The following is a 16,987-nucleotide window of genomic DNA, read 5'->3' as shown; positions in this document are numbered from 1 at the left end:
ATTGACAGGTGTAAATTCCTCAAGTGGTAAAATCCTCTGCAACTCTGTGGACGTAGGCAAATTGTCGAACCACGTATATCTGTGTATTCCGCGGTGTTACTGTTTTCTGATGTGAATTTTCTCGTTCTTTTTTTTTTGCTTCATCAAAAATCGTTCTACAATCTTATTTCTATATATATACCACAACAACTGATATATAACTCATAACAACTGGTATCAGAGCCGGGTTCGAATCTGAGGAAGAATGATGACTGCAGATGAAGTGAGGGTTTCAGGGATCGAAAAGTTTGATGACACAGATTTTGGTTATTGAAAGATGCAGATAGAGGACTATCTCTATAGGAAGAAACTTCATCTTCCGTTATTCGGAAAAAATCGAATGAGGCAGAATGAAATTTGTTGGATCGACAAGTTCTAGGGGTTATTCGATTGACCCTATCGAGGTCCGTTGCACACAACATCGTCAAGGAGAGAACGACTGTCAATCTCATGGCAGTCTTATAAGGTATGTATGAAAAGCCATCGGCGAATAACAAGGTGTACTTGATGAATAAATTATTCAACTTGAAGATGGCGGAAGGTGTTTCCATTACTCAACACTATCACAAATCAATTGTCGTCTTTTAAAATTAATTTTAATGATGAGATACGTGCGCTGATATTGTTGCATCGTTGTCAAATAGTTGAGAAGCCATGAGTATGGCAATTAACAATTCTGCAGGTAAATTTTAAATTAAAATGTGATGATATTCATGATTTGATTTTGACTGAGGAGGTGCGCAGGAAAAATTCTAGCGAGATCTCAAGTACGAGTTTGACACTGAATGTTGATGTTGACCTCGCTTACGATCGAGGTGCAGTTTTTCCCTCCTCAGTGGCGTAGGATCTAGCCGTATGACCTTTCTGTCGACTACTCCTAGAAAACTAGTGAAGGAGCCCTCCCCGTTAGCAATTTTGAACTTTTCTTCACTCTCGACTTGACGTTCCAAATAGTAGTTTTGACCGCTATTGCTTAGCAGGTAAGACTACTCTGAAAGAACTCAGAGAGTATTCATATAGGACTGCCGGCCTCAGGATTGACTATACTCGTTGATTTGACACCACCGTCCTCTGCACCGTCCTATTTGATTGAATTTAATCGAATTCGAGCCGAGTTAATCGAATTCGAGCCGAGTTTTTGACGTAATTCAGGTCGCGACGCGTTTTCGTCCCAATCGTCGACGAGGTCATCTAAATGACTCCGGATGACGAAACAGACTGCGTCGATGCCTCCGGAACATCGATTTTGCCTAGAGGGGATGTTTGTTTCATTGCGATGGCACGTCTTGGGAAAAAATACACTAATTATAATAATAAATAATATTTTATTTTTATTATTATAATAATTAATAATATTTATTAATACCTAAACTTAAATCTATCTTCCCCCCTCCTCCCTTCTTTCTCTCAAACCCGCGGGCCTCGGCCCTAACGTGGCTCATTCGCTCGGTCCGTCTCTCGCACGTCTGTGACGTTAAATTCCCACGCTCGTCCCTCTCGCACACGAGACAATCTCGCAGACGACCCATCCCCTTATCATTGTCATGGATCCTATCCTTTGCGAGGATCTTACCCTCTGTTTCTCGAGACGCCCGCATGGAGCGTCTGCTCCGTTCGATTCCTCGAACCATATACGATCTTTCGATCACTCCTCCTCCTCCCGTCTATATTAAGCTCTACTTAGAGAATTTTATGAGGCCAAAAAAAATCTCTGAGGGTATACGATTTTTCGATCGCTCCTTCTCCCATCTATATTAAGCTCTACTTAGAGCATTTCAGTGGGCAGAAAAATCTCTTAGAGGGAGGGAAAACTCTGCTATTTTCTTTTCTCACTTGCTTTTTTAGCTTTTTTGTACTCGGGTTGGCTTCCTCTTACTGTTGGAGGAAGGATTGAAGTTGAGGAGTGCTTTTTAAAATTTGTGTTGTTTTTGCTACAAAGAGGTACCTTCTTCCCCTCTCCTGTGCCTTGCTTCTTTTTGGTTTTCCCTCTACTGAGCCTTTTGAGCTTGGTGATGTGGATGGTATAGCATGCTAGAGTGATATTGCACCTATATTTTTGAAATATTTGTTAATCAAGCATCTAGAAATGGAAATATGAGCATGTTCTAGGGGCCAGTTATTGTTATTTGTTTAAATCGATAAAAGCAGAGCATGTTATTAGTTGTTTTCTCCTTTTCTGCTTGAAATAATTGGAAGCATTATGGATGTAGCCTTGAAATGAGATTTGCTCCTCTGGAATACATGTTGGAATGCACTGGAAAAGCTTTTTGTTACTATCACTCTTGCTTAAATGAATACTAGAGAGTTCGCCTTACTTTTGTATGGGGCTCGGTTTTGCTCCTGTGGCTTTCCCTTACTCGAAATGCATGCTATGAGAAAATTTATTTAATTTGGAAAGCTCTGTAACTTGTTTTAAAGGCTTGTTTAGCTCCTCGTGAGGCATCTTCCCTGCTCAAATATCTGTTGGAATTGTTTCATGCTTGGAATAGTTAGGTTGGTGGCCCAAATATGCTCTCTATGCTGTTGTTCTTATTTAAGATGTATATTGGCTCCATATCTTGATGTTTCAAAGGCATGCAGGTTGTTCCTTGGCTTTGGATGGCTCGGTTTTACCTTAAGTTGGCTAGAGTTTTAATTTCTGTTGAGACTGGGCTTTTGGTTTTTGTTGAAGCTTTGTCCTAATTGCTCGAACTTTACTTCTGGACCTTGAGGGTTCGTTTTGGCTTTGTTTGGGGGTTCGGTTTGCTGGTCTTAGCTCCTATCCTCCCCGAGAGCCTGTTTTGGGTGTTTGTTCCTGCCCCTGCTCAAGAGATGTGGGAGGGTTCAGTTTTATTCGCTTTAACACCTATTTGGGGCTCGGTTTTGTCTTGTTCTGCTCCTACCCGAGAGGTAGCTCGGGGGCTTGATTTGGTTTGTTCTTAGTCCTACCCGTGAGCTTCTTGGTAGGTCATTTGGTTTGGCTTTGGCCCCTGCTGGACTCGGTTTCGGCCATTTGTTGGTTGTGGTTTTTTGGCCTTAGTTGAGGAGCTCGGTTTGACTCATTTTTAAGCCCTTGCTCGAGGACCTGGCTTGTGTTTTGTGTCGTCCTTATTCGAGAGTTGTCGGGTGGTTTCCTACTCCTACCCGTGAGACCTATTGAGGGTGCTCAATTTGATTTGGTCTTTCTTGTTATTGATGAATCAAGTTTGTCATCCAAAAATACATGTATATGCATTATATATAGAGTGAGGCGATTCAAAATGAATTGAGCATATTTCTTGAGTCTTGCTTGAGGAAATTAGAGCCGGTTTGGGATGATTTATGAAAGCTTGTCCATTCACTCTCTTATGCATATCAAAGGCAATATTTTGGCAATACCTAGGGTCGTTTTCTTTTTGCTACTTTGGCCGTGAGCCTTGCTCGGTGGGCACTACCCCTGTGGTTTTTCGGCTTTGCCCTCTACCCGTGAGATTACCAAATGGAGGTCTTCTTCTTCTTTGTCCCTCACCCGTGGGTTCGTGTTGTGTTGGATTCCTCCTTGTCGTCTGTGGCCATGAGCTTCTTATATGGGGTTTTGTTTGATTTGTTCTGGCTCCTACCCGTGAGCTAGTTGGAGCTTGGTTGTGCATTTTTGGCCTTACCCGTGACCCTCTACTATTTTTTTATTGCCTCTACTATTTTTTTATCGGGCTCTATGGACTTGGCTGAGAGCCTTGGTGGCTGCTTTCTCTTCTCTATTGACCCCGACCGTGAGCATTTATGTGGCTTTATTGGAAGGTTCTATGTTTATTTGGTATGAGAAGCTATTGATTAATTTGGGAGTTGAAAAATCTTAATTTTACCATAAGTTTGGAGGTGCTAATTATAGTCTTCCCCAGGTCACTTTCCTTTTGTTCAAATCATGGAATTTGGAAGATTTTCAAGTCCTATTTGGGAGAACATTTGGTTGCATTAAATTGAGCCCATGGAAGGTATTTTTGGAGGATTGACACCGATGTAGGGGAAGTCATTTGTGGGTGATAATCGTGTCGGTTGGGGCCCGTTTCGTTCGAAACAGGATTTGGAAAGGACACCCTCCTTGGGTTGATCCAGTTCTAATAGAGCGAGAAAATGAAATCTTTCTAGATTGATTCAAGGACCTTGGGCCCTACCTTCTCAGGACTTTTTGTTACGAGTTTTGAGGATCGATTCATCCTCCGTCTTTTCGGTGTTTTAGGTGGATCGGTGCCTCTTCTCTCTCACCTCATTCTTTTAGGTGGATCGGTGTCTCCTCTCTCTCACCTCATTCTTGTTCTTTTTTTCCTTACTTCTTAGTTCGGTTTTTTATGCTTATATCCGATACATAAGTGTCCACGTATAACCTTTTGTTATACGTGAAACCATGAAGCAATGTCGCAAGTATGTCGGTTTTGTTTTGGGGCTTAGAGCGGTGATGACAAAGGCACACCGGAGATAGCAGAATGATATGTCATCCTACAACACCGGGATCCGATTTAGAAACTCATCACGATCCGATTCAGGAACCCGGTGAGCTGTAGGATGACAGTATCATTCACCGACACAAGACTAGCGGGAGTTGACCCGAACATTCTTAGGTTGTTGGTGGCCCTACGCCCGACAGCGCGATCGACTCGTAGACAACTACTTTTCAAAATTGATAAAAAAACAAATTAGATAAGAACAGATACATTTTTTTTCTAAAACAAAAATGTATTTTTTTTGCTAAAAACAAAATTGATACAGCTCACTTTTTGCATGTTTGAAACCTATGTGCATGGTAAAAATATAAATTTTAAATTTTAAATTTGGTTGTCTACCAGTTGATTACCTGATTGGGCTAAGGAGTACCCTCCTTAGTTAGGTTCAATAGAACACCCTTCTAGTTGAGTAGCGGGCTTTATACATTTGGGTGACCGAGTAGCCTTCGACGACCCTCGAGTACTAATATATAGTTGAGTCTAGCCCCGACCCGAGTGCTTGCGATCCCTCTCTTTTCGAACTTTTTCATATGTTTTTCTTGGAATTTTTGGACAAAGCACTCGTGATCTCTTTTCAAGATTTTCCCGTGTTTTCTACGGTTTTAATCGATTGGTCGATTCGTCGATTTCCTCGCATTTCTCTTGTCGTGAGTCTTTTGACGATTTTTCTCGAGATTTCTGGACGATGCTTCTTCGTTTTTGTTTATATAAAGCATTTCAGCCTGTTTCCTCAAGTTGTGTTGCTTGTACATGTTGCATCAATTACACTTAAGGAACAGCGGATCTCTCAGGTATACAGGTTTGTTTTATATTTACAGCATGTTATTCTCTTATAATCACTTCTCTGATGTACGTTTTATTTTTCTTTACACCACATGTTGTACTGTTTTCTTTACTGCATACTCTACTGCTTGTAATGTGCTACATATTCTACTGTTACGCTATACAATGTACAACTTCAACATATTCCCTATAAAATATCTGAAGAACTACAACCATTGGGCTGCTGGATTTGATATTATAACCTCACACCCTAAAAAAATTAAACTCGTCACGACAAGGAGCTTAGAACTAGCGCGGTGGGTAACACAACCATCTTCAACAACAGAACATGTATTCCCCAGCTAAATCATTCCTTTCCTAGAAATTAAAACAACAATCCATATGATTTTGAGGTTGTTCGCCTAGCGCAACATAAATCCTCAACCTTTTCTTTAGACATTTGTATAGCTCTTCTGTACGATCTAAGCCCTAACTCGTTTTAGGGTTCTGAGGTTGTCGTTCGTTACGACCTAAATCCTCACATCTTCCAGGTTATTTGTGTGATCGTTTCACACGAATGTAAGCTCTAAATAGATAAAATTAGGACGATAAAACACTTCAATATTTCTCCTCGAAATTAAAGCCAAACCATAGGGTAGACTGGGAAGTCACCGAGGATCTCCTCTGGATCTGTGGCATCCCCTAGTTCTTCTTCTTTTAGATTCTGTAATAAATGTTCCAAATTTGAGTCATTCCACTTTCACACTTCTTTGTCTGATTTCATTGAAAAGTTTCATCATTTTGAAGTCCTCGAAGATAATTTTTCCTGATTTTTATCAAGAGTATTCTTAAGTGACTTCGGTCATTTAAGATGTAATTAATTATAGTGGCTTGCCCTTACAGGAAGCTTTTCCGAACCCAGCTTAAAATAAACTCTATTTAATTTTTCATATTAAATAGGGGAATTTGTCGGCAAATAAAACGGTTTCGCAAACCAAACGGACGTCATATATTTCTTAGTTTATTTGATCGAGTCTCATCCTCCAGTCTTGTGTTTATCTTTGGGATAGATACAGAGTTTGAGATAGAGTGTTCTTTCATTTAAACTGTGAAAATTATGGAGTCAGTATGATTTCATATTTTTTTTAACTTAAATCTATATGTAAATTAAAACGTCCTTCCGAAGCGGGCCACGTGATTTCGATTCTGGGGACCGACAGCTTCCTACGGGCAACCCACAACTTCCCCAACTTTTTATCGCCGACAGTTGATTTCAGAAGGAGATGGCATGACAGGAACTCAAATAAAGTAAGATCAAAATCAAAGTCTGGTCAGCAGGCAAACTGCTGGAATTGTGGCAATATTGGTCACATAAAGAGGAACTACAAAAATCCCAAGAATATGGAGAATGATAGCACAAATGTGGTATCTGAAGAAGTACAGGATACACTATTGCTGGCAGTTGATGATGAAAATGAAGAGGATAGTGGGTCTGGAGCACTGGGGCACTCATTCATATTGTTCCACAGGCAGATGGTGGAGAACCACAAAACTAAGAATAAATCTTGTAAGATGAATGTTCGAGCAAGTAGAAGCTAACAAAACTTTCACCAGGGAAGAAGAGATTACACAACAAGTAGGTATACCAGGAGAAGACTGAGCTTGATGACAGTAAAATGTACAAGACTAGCCTTGTTGAAAAAGACTTTCAGCAGAAGCAGGATATTGCCCATACAATGGGAGTTGTAAGCAGAGACAAGAGTAATTCAAAAAATATCTTGGAGGTGCAAAGCTATATTGACCCTGCTGATATGTTGATTGGGGTGTTACTCTTGAAAAACTGAAGTTGTGCGCAGCTTCAGTTTGTCTTCTGAAGTGAAGACATAGGTTTTAAGTTGCAGAGGTGGAGGATTCATGTTTGAAGAAAAGTCGACGCCGCAAGTAGAGGATATCAGTTTGAGGAAGAAGAGATTGTAGCATGTATATTGATAACCAAGTGGGAAATTTGTTGTGTTGGAGCCCGATCTCGATCCAGCCTCCTGTCTTCCGCTCCCGCTCCTATTTCCACGAATCGTCGCTTCTCCCTCTGTGTCATGAAAAATCGTGAATGCTCCCGCCTTCGTCCGTTCGCGAACGGCGCTCCTGTCTTCCGCTCCCGCTCCTATTTCCACGAATCATCGCTTCTCCCTCTGTGTCATGAAAAATCGTGAATTGCTCCCGCCTTCGTCCGTTCGCGAACGGCGAAAACCATTCCCGCCTTCCTCTGACGCGAAGCAAAGCATCCCTTTGCTCCTTGCGGTTTCGTGATAAAAGGAGCAGCTCTCCTTGAGTTTTTTTAGGACAACACATTTGAGTTCTTCGGCAATATAGCTTCCTCGGGATAGAGGAAGAGAAGTGCAAGCAGTGTGTGCGTGCTTAACAGAAGGAAGAAGAAGATTGTTCTCCCTTGACTTCTTCTTGGTGGCTTGTGACAGAAGAGAAATTGGGTTTATTTCTTTTGTAAGTTTAACTTCTTTAATGTATCTCAGTGTAGAGTTTCTTCAGTGTATCTCGGTGTAGAGAGAGAAGAATAGAGAGAAAAAGAAAGCAACGAAGTGAGAGATTTCTCTTGCAAATCGAGAAGATCAACTCGTGTAAATTCCTCAAGTAGTAAAATCTCTGTGGACGTAGGCAATTTGTCGAACCAAGTAAATCTGTATTCCGTTGTATTACTATTTTCTGGTGTGAATTTTCTCGTTCTATTTTTCGCTTCATCAAATATCGTTCTCCTATCTTATTTCTATATATATACCACAACAACTGACATATAACTCACAACATGATATACCTCTGAATGTCCCAGTGAATGCTGATGTTTTTGTTGAGATGATGACTGCAATAACTCAAATGACTAATAACTCTCAGCCTCAGGCCAGTTCTAGTGGAGGAGGCCAGATGGACGAGTATTTAAAACTATTCAGAAGATGAAGTTACCTCGCTTTTCTGTAGGAGGAAGTTCAGTGGATGCTAGGAACTAGCTATTGAGAGTGAAGAAGATTATAGATGGGTTATCCTGTTTACCATAGCGAAGGGTTACACTTGTCACTTTTACCTTTGAAAGAGAAGCCTAGAGATCGTGGCAAGGACTAATGTAGCAAAAGCATGGAGATAGAACCAACAACTAAATCCAGTGGGAGGAGTTTGTGATAATCTTTAAAGACCGATTCGTACCATTGTTGAACAGGAGACGGGTACAAAAGAAGTTTATCCAATTGGTAAAAAATGATCATTCAATAATACGGTACGAGGCAGAGTTCGCTATGCTTTCAAGGTATGCACCTCAATTGGTTCCAAAAGTTGATGTGAAATGTCATAAGTTTAGTTTGGTTGAAGGATTCAATCAGACAGCCACTACTGTCACTTGACATTGAAGATTACTCAGTCTAGTAGAGAGGGTTAGGAGAGTGCAAATTGATTTTCTGCAAACTAAGAAGAGTAAAGATTCATAGAATAACTCAGAAGAAGTGGCACCACAAACAATTAATTTCGAAGAGTCTAATGGGAATAAGATTCTTACACTAATGGAGTTATTAGTCAGGTTGACAGCAACATGATAAAGTTTTGTGTTAAGTGTGGGAAATAATATCATGATGAATGTCTATGTGGTTTGAAAGTGTGTTATTCAAATAGCCTGGACATCCGATGAGACCTTAAAATTGGTTTTAAAATTGGTCCCCAACTAATTATGACCACCCAATTAACGATGTCATTATTTGTCTAGGAATGTTATCGCATAATAAGTTTCAAATAATGACTTTGTTCTTTGAACCTCAAGGCTGCTCAATTACAACAACATCATTATTTAAAATCCAATCCTACCTCATCACGCCAGGGAAATCCTCAGCAAACAACAAATTATTGATATAGATTGTCAACAATAAAATATGAAATTCTATTACACAATAATTTTTTTTATTATCTCACACTTGGAGGATACAATTTGAATACACATGATAGGAAGTATTATGTAAAATGATGCTTCAATAAAAAATTTATCACATGGGATTAATATTTATGGAAAGAATCTATAGAATTTATCCTTGTGATATAACCTCATTATTAAGGGCGTCCTCCATCATATTTTTTGTATTGCACTCTTTTCCTGCCTTCATATAGGCATGATTGCACAAGCATCATGAATAATCAAATAAATGTGTAACCTTCTATGATTGCTAACATGGAAATATGGAATCAAAACCATTGACTCAAGTCATTATCCTCGCAGTTGTCTTATTAGTGCTCGACTAGTCTTTCAGCTCCCCTTCTCCATCTCTATCTCGCATGGCAGACATCAATGTGTTAGCCATGATTGTTATTAGTGCTTATCTCCCCTAGTTAATGGGGGTTCATCTTGTGATCTCATTCAACAATTGTGTCACTTAATCTCCCTAGACTCACTTTCTATTATTCGCTCAACACTGAACTGAAAATTGGCACTCAATACAATTTATGACTTGATTGTCTCCATCTCTGCTTCCCATGATGAACATCTCTTCCATCACTCAAGAAGAAACGGTTTCATGTAATCATCCCATCAACCATGATAATCGCATCTCCCACGATGAATCCTATCTGTCTCTGTCTCCCATAACAATCCTGTCACCTATGACAATTCAGTCACCTTATGTCTAAGGAATTATTGGTGTTGCATCATCTCTTGTCTCTCTATTTTCAAGATCGTTCTAGCATCACTGGACTAGCAATTTCAAAAAAAAACAAATTGTTCACAATACTCCATACTCATCAGAACATGACCAGGTTCACAATACTCCATGCTCATCAGTCTGTCGAAATCAAGGACACCTTTAAAGGAAACTTATTATGTCCAATAGGAAAGAGAAATATATGATTAAAGTATCAATAGAAGAGGAAAAAATATTAAGAAAAAAAAGCAATTTCTCAAGCATGGAAAGCATAAACTACTCTAAAGTACACTCTAGTTAAAGCTACGAAGCAAAAGCATCATCAATTGGCTTCAGAAAGCAATACTTAGCAATACAAAAGCTAATTTAATATTAAATTAAATAGTTGTTAGAATTAAAACTTATAAACCTTCTTAGAGTTCACTTCTTGATTGTCCTGTTGATTTTCACTCATTACTTTCCATTGCAATTGTAGCAATTTTCTCTGCTTCTCCTCCTGCAAAAATATCACATGAATATTCAGAGCAATTAACAAACAAATAACTTAAAAAAGCCATCAAAGAACTATACCTTTGACTTTTGCATCTCCAAATCTTCTTGCAGCTTTTTATGTACATCATCGTATTGCATCTTTAAAGATTTCATTTGGATTTCATGTTCCTTCCTTAGGGATGATATTTTCTGATTTTTACCAGTTTTTCATAGTGAGAAAAGACAAGGGGAATGAATGGTGAATGGCCTGCAAGTTTTTCAGTACCTCCCTCATTTCATTCTCTGCAAGTAGCTGAATCCGCTGTAATTCTCCTCTATGATGCGCAAGGAGACTTTTCTCCTTCTGTCCTGCTGAATTTTGGAAATCTGAAAGATACAAAATAGCGGTAAATATGTTTTCCTGAGAACAAATGCATCAAATTTGTCCCTCAATTCAGTCATTTGATACATAATCAACAAAAGTAACATTAGAAATGTATAAAATCACTAACACTAAACCTTGCTCATAAATGAAGCCATTCTCAAAACCATCATAAGGTCAATCAGCCACTTTAAGATAGCCCTGATTTGGTATTTCGATAATTGCAATCATAACTAAATTGTGAAAGGTCCTGTAGTAAAATCTTATACAGAAGAAAATTTTCGAACAATCACCAACTACAGTGTGGATTAGCATGTTTCTGCCTGATGTGCATTTCAGTACTAAACGCCTCAAACATAGCAAACTAGCCATCTTACCATATAAGATTTAAGGGCTCAAAATGTTAAACATTAAACAAACTAAAAACCTTTTCTTTTCAGGTGAAGAGAAGAACATCTACTGTATCTGATTTTACCCCCCGCTCCCCCCACCCCACCCCACCCCCTAAGTATTCAATATACAATCCTCCTTATTTTCTCCATCCCTCCTTTTCAATCTCAATTCTTCTTTCCAAATTTACTCCAATTATTAAACCTAAAATCCTCGGTATTTTCTCCATAAAACTAGAGATTTCACACTCATTTTATGACGATTTTAAGTTTTGAGGTTCAAGATTTCCCGTAGGCTCGAGCCCCCATGATTATTTACCCCCTCCCGATACCAAGAGAGTACTTTCAATTAAAGCTAATCATTAAGCACTAAGTATTCAAACAAAGCATTCAATAGTGGTAACTTCAGGATTTTTAAATTATGAATTTATCACTGTGAGCTTAAAAGAAGGTGATAGGGAAAATGGTGACAAACCCCATCAAGATTCCACTGTGCTATCATTCTAGGTTGTCATGGATCCTGGTCCACCTAATCAGAGGAAGCAGTCGACATAAACTGACAGAAAGATCCTTAACAGCAATCATGAGTTGCTTCGTTCAAGAGAATTTTGTAGACGTTGTGTGGTGATTTATTATCTAAGAGGACTAATCTAAATTGACCTTAGCTTTCAAATGATGATGTCCTATCAGACATACACTATAATTGACAACTAAAATAGAAAAATCATTGGGATCATATAGGTTACAATCGTGACCTTAATATAATGGTATCATTTGACGATAACCCTCTCGGTAAGATGACCTTGGTCATAACAGCTTCTTTTAGGGAGCCTATTGGCCAAACTATGCTGACAGAGACTTATGCAATATTTTTACCATTACATGTAATTATCCATTACAAATTATTTTGAGTGTGAATTTAACAGTATATTTGATATGACATTAGCACTTTATCGGTTTAAGTTAGCGTTAGATTTGTTACCCATGACAAACTAGTGTGGAGGTTGTATGTGATTTTACTCTATCTTTTAGATGATATATTATTTTTTAATATTTTGAATTTTATAATTTAAATTCTAATTTTATAAATAAAACCTCTTTGATTAAGATGCACAATCAATACACCATTCATCGAGGAATTAATCATAATGCTTATTTTATAATTTGACTAATTTTATTTTCTAGAGCCTTTAGAAAGAAGTTATGTCAATTTCAATCTCTATTAGGAGGAGGATCAGACTAACTTAATGAGGCTCAATTTTGTAGACTTCTATCACTGTGGAGAGGAAGATCGAACTAACCGAATTGGAACTTACAACCTTGCCCTAGGCAAGGCGGCTCGAGAGCCTATGTAATTCAATAATTTTCAACTTGATATTTGAAAATGAGATTTTTGTAAACTTATGAAAGGCGTGCAAGCTTCTCAAGTTGGATTTAATTTAAGCTAAAGTAAGCAATTAACCCACATAGCATTTTATAGCTTAGTTTAAGAAATTTATGGTTATCATAGGAGCTAATGCGAATATTTTAAACTTGTTGATTTAAGATGATTTTTAAATAGTTTTGCACATATTTTAGAGTAGATTAGATATGAGCTTAAACATGTTTTAATAGCACACATTCTCAAACACAAAAATTTAACATTTGTGATCATTGTCGGAGCATATGCAAGTATTTTAAATATGATTTTATGCTAGCCCGTGCAGTATTCGCAGGCCATGTGTATAAACATTTACCACAGTAGTTGGAGCACATGAAATCATTAAATTTGATTAGCATGTATATTAATCGGAGAAAACTATTTAAAAAACAATGTAAGTTAGCCCATGCAACATTCTCAAACATATAAGTTTATGAAAATAGAATGATCGTTAGAACATATGTGGGTGTTTAGTTTTGACAATATGCACACACCTCAATATACTTATATAATGTACTAACAAGATCTTATGTGAATTTGAATAATGTGCTTATGCACATTTCAATGCATTAGAAATATACCTCATAATATGCATATTTCATAATATTTAAATTTTATTATTTGCACTTTGCATATTTCATAATATTTAAATTTTATTATTTGCACAAATATAATAATTTTATTATTTGCACAAATATAATAGCATTAGAATGTACACAAATATTTCACTTTGATTCTAAGATTTTTTTCTTTTGCCCGTTTGTAAGTTTGTGTTGCGAATCCGATAACAAATTAATAATTAAAATATATCATTTTCATGAGAACTTATCTATATTAGTTTGTGAGCATTCATGTGTATTATAGATCATTTGTTGAAGTCCATTCTTTATTCTTAGTATCCACTCAGTGCATCACATAGTTTTTAATCGTTCATAAAAGGAACATGCTTATAATTGTTGGTAAGCATTGAATTCAATAGGTTTCATTTGAGCTCGATGATTTAAAACATGCATTTAAATGACTCCAAAACATGCATGAACAAAATATGTCATAATTGTTCTCTATCCTGAAAGTCTAGCAATTAATTTAAAGCATGCATGACAAAGATATGCCATAAGGAAGTGCAGTAAATGCGGTAAATTGTACCAAGTATAAAATAAACATGTGTACCTGACGCTCCTTACCGCTGCTGCAAAAGTTAGTATTCCATATAGGAGCAAACTAGTAGAAAATTTAACAGGAAGGGCAATCATGCATTTATGTAAAAACAAGTAGCAGCGTATCACACGGAAAACTCGAAGAAAATCACGAGTGACCCACAAAAACTCAAAGAAAATTGTAGAAAACCGTAGAAACGCACGGAAAATCGAAGATACCGTAAGCATTCAGGTTAAGGTAGGCTCAACTTAATTATTCCCGAATGACTCTGAAAGCAACCAGCGGTCATCCATGTACATAAAGCCCGACATTCAACTAAAAATTTCCAACAAGACAATCTTAGAAGGACAATTCTTAACCCAATACAGATAAATGACAAGTGAACATTTAAATTGTATCATTCAAAGTTTACGGTTTGTCATGCAGTTAAAATAGAATTTCATTTAACAGTCAAAAATATTTGTTTCGTAACAAATGTATTTTGTTTTGTTTTATCTTTATATGTTTTAAAAATACCATTCACAGGTCAATCATACTATCGAGCTAGAATCGCCAGCAACCTAAAAAAGCAAATGTCCTCTCTAGTCTAGTGTAGGTGAGTAATATTGTCATCCTACATTCTCACCAGGTCCCTGGGTCAGGCCCGAATGTCGTAGGATGCAATATTATTCTGTTTTATTAGCGGATGTCTTTGTCATCACCGCCTAAGACCCTGAACAATACAGCATACAGCTTTGCTTAACGGTTCATATATAGCCTAAGCTATATATGTGCACTTATATTAGGATATAAGCACATATCTAACTCATTAAGCAAAGAAAAGAAAAGCGAACCTGAGGGGAAAAAGAAGAGAGATTGATCCATTTGGAACAGGAAAGAAGTAAAAATTGACCAGCTCTCAAAACCACATTTAAAATCGCTTCAAACATCCAACGACATAAAAAAAAACCTCTTTTGAAATTCTACTATCCCAACATTCCAAAATGCAACATTTAAACTTCTTCCCAATGTTACAAAAGAGCACCAAATTCTCATGTATAAAGGCTACAGAGAGGGGAAGAGAGGGAGAAATTTCCTCATAAAAAGGGGGAACTAAGGGGCCCACAGTTAGAAGCAGCAAAGAGGAGGCAAACTCCTAACAAACATGACTCAGAATTCCCACAGAGGGTAGCACCATAAGCCGCGGCTAGGGGTAGCAACAGAGGAGGCAAAACTCTCAGCAAATACCACAAAAATTCCCACAAGAAGTGTCAACATAAGTCACGGTCAGGGATAGCAAAAGGAGAGAAAACCCCAAATTAAGTATTTAAACACTTCCTTCAAAAGCTCAATATAATAAAGCGCAAAGAACACCTCCTAAATCAATGAAGCAAAGAGCAAGAAAAGGGCCTAAAGCCTTTTCCAAAACCAACAAAAAAATGCAAACCAAAATATAGCTTTAGGCATGCTAAATTAAAGAAAATTAGCAAAGAGCAAGTAGAGGGCATAGAAGAGCTCCCAAACCACTAAAGTTTGAAGTAAAATGTAGCCTTCAGCAAGCTAAATTAATATCTCAATTGCATGCATCACATTTTTCTAAAACAGTGCCAAAATAGTGTACAAATTACTTTCAAAATAGACCTAAATCATGTGCTTAAATGACTCCAAAACAGTGCTCAAAACAGACCTAAAACATGTGCTTAAATTACTCCAAAACAGTGCTCAAAATAGCCTTAGAACATGTGCTTAAGTTACTCCAAAATAGTAAGAAAAGCCTTCCAAATCAGCCCTCAAGATAAGCTAGAAAAGATGGCATTTAAACCTTCCGAATGACGGGCAAACCAACCCCGAGAGAGGCACTTTAAACATTTTCAAATAGCATCCAAATTAGCCTATAAAGTGCCCCAAAACAGTAAGAAAAGTTTTCCAAATCAGCTAACAAACAGTAGGTAAAACCTTCCAAGATAAGCTAGAAAATATGGCATTTAAACCTTCCGAATGACGGGCAAACCAAACCCAAGAGAGAGGCACTTTAAACCTCTCCAAACTGCACCTAAACCAGTCAAAAATGACATTTAAAGCTGCTCAAAACATGGCCAAAATCAGCCCCAAACTTTGTTCAAAAATAACCCCAAACAAGACTTTCCAATGGTTCAAACAAAAGTCCCAAAAACTGCAACTAAAGAGGCTAACAGGAGTATCAACAACCGCAGCCCAACAAAGCTTTTCAAACGGTATTAAAAAGTCCCCAAATTGCAACTAAAGAAGCCAACAGGAATATCAAAACCGCATTTTAAAGGTTCCCTAACAGCTCTTTCAACATACCCAAACAACACTTTAAAAAATTTTCCAAAACCAGCAATAAAACAATGCCAAATTAGCACCAAATCAGTGTCAAATTAGGGAACATGTGCCAAGCCAAAGCATTTTTTAGATCCCTTCCAAAGCAGCAAAAGTATGGGATAAAAACATCACTTGAATCTCTCCTAAAACATAGGGCCAAAACAACATTTTAAACCCACATGCTATCAAATTTAGCCATTAAAAATAAGGTAAACTACTTGAAGCCATGTTCATTATTTGAATAAAGGGTAACCAAAGCTTCAAGCTGCTGCAAAAAAATGCAGAAATTTGATCGAGAGGCAACATCCCTAAAGCATTTTTTATACTCCAAGAACAATGATTGCTTAAAGACTTAAGTGAATCATGAAGTCATTCTCAAAGCAACCAGCAATATGGCTAAAAGAAACATTTATTCAATAGATCAAGCCAAGTAAGAGCCCCAAGTATTTTCCTCAAGCGAATACATATTCTTTCATGTTGAAAAGAAGGTCATAAGAAAAGTTACCTCTTGATTAAAACTTAAGAAAACTTAAGAAAACTCAAGAAAACTCGAGAATGATCCCACAAAATTCCAGCAGCACCTCCCTTTTTACAAAAACTTCAACAACAACCTTACCTTAGGTAGGGTTTTTATAGGCAAAGAAGAAAGGCCACCTCCAACTAACAGCCATGAGGTGGCCGAATAAGTTAACTGAAGAGAAAGAGGTGCATTTAGGGAGAGAGAGAGAGAGAGAGAGAGAGCAGGCGGCAAGGAGAAGAGAAAGGGTCGGCCGAAAAGAAGCTTTGCGAAGAAGAGGAGAGGTTGGCCCGCTGGGGGACCAGAAGGCTTGCGAAGAGGGGGGCGCGCGAGCTAGGGCTTCATGCAAAGATTTGGCCAATGGGGGCTAGGGCACGCCGAAGCTCTC

The 16,987-nt window shown here is 37.9% G+C and overlaps 1 protein-coding gene across 1 annotated transcript in view; it reads right to left on the bottom strand.

Annotated features, from left to right (window-relative positions):
* LOC110021647 (synaptonemal complex protein ZEP1-like) overlaps nucleotides 1-16,987 on the bottom strand; it is a 73,588-nt gene that overhangs the window by 33,006 nt on the left and 23,595 nt on the right. Inside the window, 3 exon segments of the mRNA XM_020720217.1 lie at nucleotides 10,350-10,436; nucleotides 10,511-10,621; nucleotides 10,698-10,775. Of these exon segments, the coding sequence (XP_020575876.1) occupies nucleotides 10,350-10,436; nucleotides 10,511-10,621; nucleotides 10,698-10,775 (276 nt within the window).

This window comes from Phalaenopsis equestris, unplaced genomic scaffold, assembly GCF_001263595.1.
Source record: "Phalaenopsis equestris unplaced genomic scaffold, ASM126359v1 Scaffold000136, whole genome shotgun sequence".
Taxonomy (NCBI): Eukaryota; Viridiplantae; Streptophyta; class Magnoliopsida; order Asparagales; family Orchidaceae; genus Phalaenopsis; species Phalaenopsis equestris.
Note: the sequence above shows the minus strand (reverse complement) of the source record. Positions and strands in the feature narration are given on the sequence as shown.